Source organism: Penaeus japonicus, unplaced genomic scaffold (genome assembly GCF_977035675.1).
Source record: "Penaeus japonicus unplaced genomic scaffold, GWHDUDI00000001_assembly GWHDUDI00000018, whole genome shotgun sequence".
Lineage (NCBI taxonomy): Eukaryota > Metazoa > Arthropoda > Malacostraca > Decapoda > Penaeidae > Penaeus > Penaeus japonicus.
In genome coordinates, this window is record NW_028234420.1 from 18,524,263 (window position 1) to 18,531,762 (window position 7,500).

General features: G+C 50.8%; 1 protein-coding gene across 1 annotated transcript in view; it reads left to right on the forward strand.

Moving 5' to 3' along the window:
* The window catches only part of LOC122259666 (uncharacterized), a 64,341-nt gene that overhangs the window by 28,019 nt on the left and 28,822 nt on the right, over positions 1-7,500 (forward strand). Inside the window, exons 2-3 of the mRNA XM_086546732.1 lie at positions 1,884-3,182; positions 3,362-4,627. Coding sequence (XP_086402858.1) covers positions 2,289-3,182; positions 3,362-4,627 — 2,160 coding nt within the window. The 5' untranslated portion in view covers positions 1,884-2,288. The remainder of the gene's footprint in view (positions 1-1,883; positions 3,183-3,361; positions 4,628-7,500) is intronic.

Below are 7,500 nucleotides of genomic sequence, written 5' to 3' on the forward strand. Positions count from 1 at the left end.
CGAGAACAAAGGGAGAGGGAGGGTAAGGAAGGGAGAGAGAAGAAGAGTGGTAGGACGAAAAAGGGAGAAGGAGAAGGAAGAGAGATATAGAGAAATGGTAAAGGGGAAGGAGAAAGGGAGAAGGAAAAGGAGAAAGAGAAAGGGAGAAGGAAAGAGAGAAAGAGAGAAGGAAAGAGAGAAGGAAAAGAAGAAAGAGAAACACAGAAAGGGAAAGAGAGAAGGAAAAAGAAAAAGAGAAAGTAAGAGAAAGGGAGAAGGAAAATAGAAAGAGAAAGGAAAAAGGAAAATGAGAAAGAGAAACGTAGGAGAAAGGGAGAAAGGAGAAGGAAAATGAGAAAGAGAAAAAGAAACGTAGAAGGAGAAAGAAAAAAGGAAAATAAGAAAGAGAAAAGCAGAAAGAAAAAGGGAGAAAGGAAGAAGGAAACTGAGAAAGGGGAAGAGGAAAGGGTGACAGGGTTCAGCTGATAATAGACGTTGCATCATAGCTATTGATCACTCTCGCCCGACCGGCGTTGAAAACTGGGTCGCAGTTAACCAAGATTTACGTCGTGGAGGCGATACGCGGACGGCCACGTTGCGTAAGGAAGGGGGAAAGAGCCTCTTCTTTTCTCTTTTCTTTTCTTTTCGTTTCTTTTCTTTGCTTTGGTGTCATTTTTTCTTTTTTTTTTCTTTTTTTTTCGTTTTTTCTTTCTTTTGTTGTTGTTTAGTTGTTGTTTAGTTGTTCTTTCTTTATTTTTTTCTTCTTTTTCTTTTTCTTCTTCCTCTTCTTCTTTTTCTTCTTCTTTTTCGTCTTCTTCTTCTTCTTTTTCTCCTACTTTTTCGTCATCTTCTGAAGGAGAAGGGGAAGGGGAAGGGGAAGGGGGAAGGCGTGGAGGAGGGGTTGAGTTGGAGGGTAGGAGAAGAAGTAAATAAAGGGAAGAGGGAGTGAGTGAAGTAGTAACAGGAGTAGAAAAGGGGGAAGGAGGAGACGGAGGAGAGCGAAGAGGAGGAAGAAGACGAAGAAGAAGACACAGAAGAAGACGAAGAAAAAGACACAAAAGAAGACGAAGAAGACACAGAAGACGAAGAAGAAAAAGACGAAGAAGACACAGAAGAAGAAAACGAAGAAGAAGACATAGAAGAAGACGAAGAAGAAGACACAGAAGAAGACGAAGAAGAAGACCCAGAAGAAAACGAATAAGAAGACACAGAAGAAAATGATGTTGAAAAAAAAAGTCGAAGTCTTCGTGACTTGTCTCCTACTTTCAATTAAGATGGAGAACGCGGCTGGATATGCATGTACATTTTGGCTCTTCTGCTTTAAGGGTTGTTGATTCAAGATATTAGGCAGGTATTTCGCTCCGGTCGACTCTTTCCGCGTTGCTTGTGTAGCTTGGCTTATTAGAGGAGGGAGGGGGAGGTGTGGGGGTGAGGGAAGGGGAGGGGGAGGGGGGGTGAGGGGGAGTGGGAGGGAGAAGATGAGGGAGAGGGAGAGGGAGAAGGAGTGGGAGGGGAAGGGGGAGGGGGATGGAGAAGATGAGGGAGAGGGGGAGGGAGTGGGAGGGGGAGGGGGATGGAGAAGGTGAGGGAGAGGGAGAGGGAAAGGGAGAAGGAGGGGGAGGGGGAGGGAGAGGGAGAAGGAGAAGGAGAAGGAGAAGGAGAGGGAGAGGGAGAAGAAGAGGGAGAGAGAGATAGATAGACAGAGAGAGAGAGAGAGAGAGAGAGAGAGAGAGAGAGAGAGAGAGAGAGAGAGAGAGAGAGAGAGAGAGAGAGAGAGAGAGAGAGAGAGAGAGGAGGAGGAGGAGAGAATAAATATATTTTTTTCTTTCTGTATTCATATCCATTTTTTAATGTTTTTTTTTCACTCCAGCATCATAAACATTCATGTTCTTCTCCTTCTGCAGAATACATCAGCGGCCGAACCCTGAAGGCGCAGTGCCCCGCGTTCCTGCACGGCCGCCGCCCACCGCGAGGCAAGACTCTCTAACCAGGTCATCCCCTTCATCTGGCCTGAGGCGAGACAGCGAGAGATCGAGGGATTCGCGATCCGAGCTTCCTTGATGGGCGTCAGAGGTCGTCGACCAGCGATTGGCATCAGGAGAAGACCTCCGCGTTGTAAACCTGTCTCCCGTTCTGCGCGCAGTCCCCGGAGGAGATCGATGGCGCCCCAGGGAAGCAGTAGTAAGGTCGACTTCCACGCCGTTGCCTCGGAAGTGACGTCAGCCTCTCCGTCGGCTCCCGCGAGGATGTTGTAGCCGTTCCTCTCCCGGGACGACAGTCGATGCCGCAGCCGCGAGCCGCGACCCAGTATGAAGGTTGCCATCCCAGGCAGAGCGATCAAGATGCCGGAGAACCTCGGACCCGGAGCGCCGGCGCAGCTGAGCCCGCTGGTCAGGACTGGGAAGATCCCATACAACAACATCGAGATTCGGCCCGCCATCGACTACCTGAGCCTCGGCAGTAGTGGCCACGGCCCCCTCCAGGGCCCCGACGAAGCCAACGCGAAGGAGTGGAGGAGAACGACCAAGTTCTACAAGAAGGACCTCAAGGCCAAGGGCAACATCCGCCCTTCGACGGCCGTGCGACGCCACGTGAAGAAGATTTCCGAGGAGTTCACGATGACTCAGACGAAGTACGAGAACTCCGTCAACACGACGACCTCCTCGGCCTCCAAGACGTCGGAGGGGAAGGAGAAGTCGAAGGCCGCCTCGTCCTCGTTGATCGCGAACAAGATTCCGCAGTCGAAGTTCCCCAAGAACGTCTTGTCGAAGATATCGTGCACGAAATGCGACACGATCACCAGCCGCAAGGCGCCCATGGCCCCCCTGGTCAGCTCGGCCGTCGTCAGCTCCTCCAAGACGTCCTCGAAACCCGCGCCGCTGCTCAAGTCGCAGAGCCACAAGGGCCACCGAGCGTCCGCCGCCAGCACGTCCCCCAAGAGGATCAGAGACGCCTCCTCCTCGCCGCAGAAGAAGGCCTCGCTCAGCCCCCCCGGGTCTTCGCCGCGCCCGCGCCTGAAGCACCCGCACGGGCGGGGCGGCGGAGGAATGGGTGGCCTCGAGGGGGGTCTGGCGCCCACGAACCCCAGCGTGCCAAAGTCGCCCGGGAAGAAGAGGGAAGGGACGGGGGTGTCGCCGCGGTCGCAGCAGGTCTCCTTCGAGCAGATTAAGAAGGCGAAGCTCTTCACTGAAAAGGCCATCATGGTGAGTGACTTGAGTAGCTTATTTTTTATTGACAAAATATAAATTTTCTTTGAAGGTTCAGCAAGTGTATATACTGTATCATTTCATCAAAGAAGTAGAACAATATTAGAAAAAAAAAAAAATGTTATAGAGCTCCACATTTCTTACTTAGCACTTCCTTTCCATTCTTTGTCGAGCAGGAGGGCCGCGTCTTCTCCATCTTCGGTTACTTCCCCGCCATCAAGGACGCCCTGAAGAGGCGCGGTTGGGTGGAGAAAATCCAGCACTCGGTCCCCTACGTTAATCCACACCCGAACAACTGCGTTTGTCCTCACGTCGGGTACCAGGCCGTCTTCATCAGTCCCCCACCTCTCACGCCTCCGTCGACCACTGCCACCACCACCGCTGCAACCACTGCAACCTCTTCCACCTCCACCACCACCGCAGCCGCAGCTGGGAGCAGCACCTCCACAACGTCCGGTGCGGGGGCATCGGGCGGCGACGAAGACGGCCCGGCATTGTCGAGCGAGTCGGCCGCGCCCTCGTCCGACGGCCCGAGTGCGGAGGAGGGCTCCGGGGAGGCAGAGACCCAGCTGAACCGAGACACAGCGGAAGGCCCGAGTTTAGCGGAGTCCGGGACGCCCTCTGACTCAGCTCCTCAGCCTCCGCCGCCCTCACTCGTGTCCTCATTCTCATCCTCCTCATGTAGGTCGTCGTCCCCCTCATCTCCCACCTCATCATCATCCGTTGTAGAGCTAGTCGAGAGACCACAAACCAAGACCACTGCCAATCTAGGTTCTTCCAGCGTAGAGGATGTAGAGCCCGCAGCCAAAGACGCGAATTCTCCTAGTCCTAGCGACAGTAGTCCCCAGTCTCTTGCCAGCGGGGAGTCGGAGAGTCGAAACACCTCCCCGAACCAGAGTCAGGCAAGCGACGAGTCTTCCAGTATTCCAGAAGAGTCGAGACGGGGTTCGAAGCCGCTCGATTTCTTTCCCGATAACGAAATCAACACTGCCATACTCGGCCCTTCTGAAATACGGAAGGGACTGAAGGAATGCATCACCGAGAAGAATTCCGCGCTGTTCAAGTACAGCACAACCAGCATCTTGAAGAAACTCAAGAGCAAAAGCGAGGAGACGAACAAGAGCAAGACATCGGACGACGCCGGCGAGGACGACCAAGAGGACAAAGAGCAAAGCGACGAAGCCAAGAAGGAAGACGACCAACCGGAAGACAATCCCCCCGGGGAGAAGGAAGAGCCCAAGGAAGTCGAGGCCGCACCCGAGCCTTACAATCCTTACGTCGAGTACCAGCTGAGCAACACCGACCTGCCACTCGTCGCCCGCCTCCTCAGGAACGTCGAGCCCAACCTGCTTTGGACGTGGACCAGGGACTCCATTTCCTTCAAGCACCTCAGCAGGGAACAGCTGGTCAATCGCTTCCCCAACACGCCCTTCACCACCAAGGTAAGGCTGTGTGATTTCTTTGTTTGTTTGTCTGAATTAAAGATTTGTACGTCCACTTATTTGTCTACAAGTCTATCTGTGTATATTTGTATGTATATGTATGTATATATTTATGTCTGCTTATCTATCTAGTTGTCTACCTACCTACTTGCCTGTCTATCTACCTATCCATCTCCCTCCCTCCCTCCCTACCACCAACCTGCTTACCTACCTTCTTACCTATCTGCCTACCTACTTATCTACCTACACCAACCTACTTACCTACCTCCTTTCCTATCTGCCTACCTACTTATCTACCTATCTACTTACCCACCCACCTACCTACCTACCTACATACCTACCTACTTACCTACCTACTTACCTACCTACCTACCCACCCACCACCCATCCACCTTCCACTCATTCCTCTACTTCCTTCTCCGCCTCCCACATTCCCCCTCCTCCACCTTCCACTCACTCCTCTACTTCCTCCACCTCCCTTATTCCTCCTCCTTTTCCACTTCCCACTCCCCCTCTACCTCCTCCTCCACCTCCCTCATCCCCCCTCCCCTAACCCCTACTCACTCCTCTACTTCCTCCTCCACCTCCCTCATCCCCCCTCCCCTAACCCCTACTCACCCCTCTACTTCCTCCTCCACCTCCCTCATTCCTCCTCCACCACCTCCCATTCGCCCCTCTACTTCCTCCTCCATCTCCCTCATTCCTCCTCTTCCACCTCCCACTCCCCCCTCTACTCCCTCCTCCACCTCCCTCATCCCCCCTCCCTTAACCCCTACTCACCCCTCTACTTACCTCTCCTCTTTCTTCTACCCCTCTCCTACTCCCCCCTCCCCCCCTCGTTCTTCCTCCTCCACCTCCCTCATCCCCCCTCCCCTAACCCCTACTCACTCCTCTACTTCCTCCTCCACCACCTCCCACTCGCCCCTCTACTTCCTCCTCCATCTCCCTCATTCCTCCTCTTCCACCTCCCACTCCCCTCTCTACTTCCTCCTCCATCTCCCTCATTCCTCCTCTTCCACCTCCCACTCCCCCCTCTACTTCCTCCTCCACCTCCCTCATCCCCCCTCCCTTAACCCCTACTCACCCCTCTACTTACCTCTCCTCTTTTTTCTACCCCTCTCCTACTCCCCCCTCCCCCCCTCGTCCTTCCTCCTCCACCTCCCTCATCCCCCCTCCCCTAACCCCTACTCACTCCTCTACTTCCTCCTCCACCTCCCTCATCCCCCCTCCCCTAACCCCTACTCACCCCTCTACTTACCTCTCCTCTTTCTTCTATCCCCCCTCTTACCCCCCCCCCCTTCCCCTCCCCCCCTCGTCCTTCCAGGTACACACACATTTAATCATCCTATTGACCTTTTGATCGGGAATGGTCAGGAAAAGGACTTTTTTGTATTTTTTTTTGAGTTTGCGCGTTTCTATTTTGGTTTTCACTTTCCGTTTCTATTTACGACTGCACGCACGCAAGGCTCTATGTCGTGTCGTGTCGTGTCCTGTCGTGGTCAGGGAGGTCGTGGTGGTCGTTGCAGAGGCTTTTCTTGAGGGAGGGGGAAGTCGTTAAAGGGAGCGTGGAATTAGATTTTTTTTTCATTGTCCTTTGTTTTTTTCTATCATTCTTTCGGTCTCTTTCTTGGTTAAGTTGCTCCGTCTATGTCCACTCTTGCCTCATTTATATATATGTGTATATATATACATATATATATATATATATATATATATATATATATATATATATATTTCACTACGTGTATGTAAATATTTTTTTATATCCTTCACTTTTCTTTTGTTTTCTTTGGTACGTCTCTCTCCACATCTATATTATTCCCTTTGCATAATTCTGATATTTTTTTCCCCTATATTTTCTTTTGTCATTCCCTCTATTTCCCCGTATCCTTGTCTCTTTTATTTCTCAAAATTATCCTCCCATGTTTCTTTGCTTCGCCATATTGTCCCCAATCTTTCCTCCCGTATTTTTTTTCTCTTTTAACCACGTATTTCTCTCGTCCATCTTTCACCACGTGTGTTTTATCTTCTCGTAATTCGTCTTCATCCGTAAATTGACTCGATATATCTGACTTGCCGCCATAACGAAGGAATAAAAGTCTGAGGATAAACGCTTTGATATCACGGCTCGATAAGAGTTGTGAACCTGTGAGTCGATGGTGCTTTTCCCGTTTTCTTTGGGGGTTATAAGAGAAAGAAAACGGGAAATGTGGGAGAATGGGAATGCAAGGGGTGTATTAGAGGAGGGGGAAGGAATAGTAAAATGATAAAGGACGAGAATGAGGTTTTATGAGAATAATGATGGTTGATATACAGTAATGAGTTAATGAAGAGAATAAAGAATAGTGTAAAAAAAACAATGTAAATAAAACAAAAACAAAAAAGAGAAGCAAAAGGATAAGGATAAGCCAAATTTACAGAGCAGATGCTACGCCGGGCTTGTATGCACTGAGGCGAGCCCGCCTGTGTCAGCGTGTACTGACTCGTAAGATAATGCGCCAACGAGTGTTGACTCGATCTGAGCTTGGTCCTTACCCAACGCAGTGCCCAGCCACGTCAGTACCGCCAGGTGACAGTGGAAACTCACGAACTCGATCTGCCAACCACGGGGATGTGAAGTCGACACGTTGTCCACCGAGCAACCAGACGCCTGAAGCAGAAAAGCTAAAAATAGTGTCGCTCAGACATCGAGCCCTCCCTAAAAAAGAAAGCAAGAAAGAAAGAAAGAAAGAAAAGAAAAAAGAAAAAGACAAATAAACGAATGAGAAAATACCCAAGTAATTAGGAACGCCAAAAATCCCAAATGTCTTTTCGCCAATCTTTGGAATCACGATTTTCTCTGATAAATCGTTTTCCGATCCAAGTCACAAACA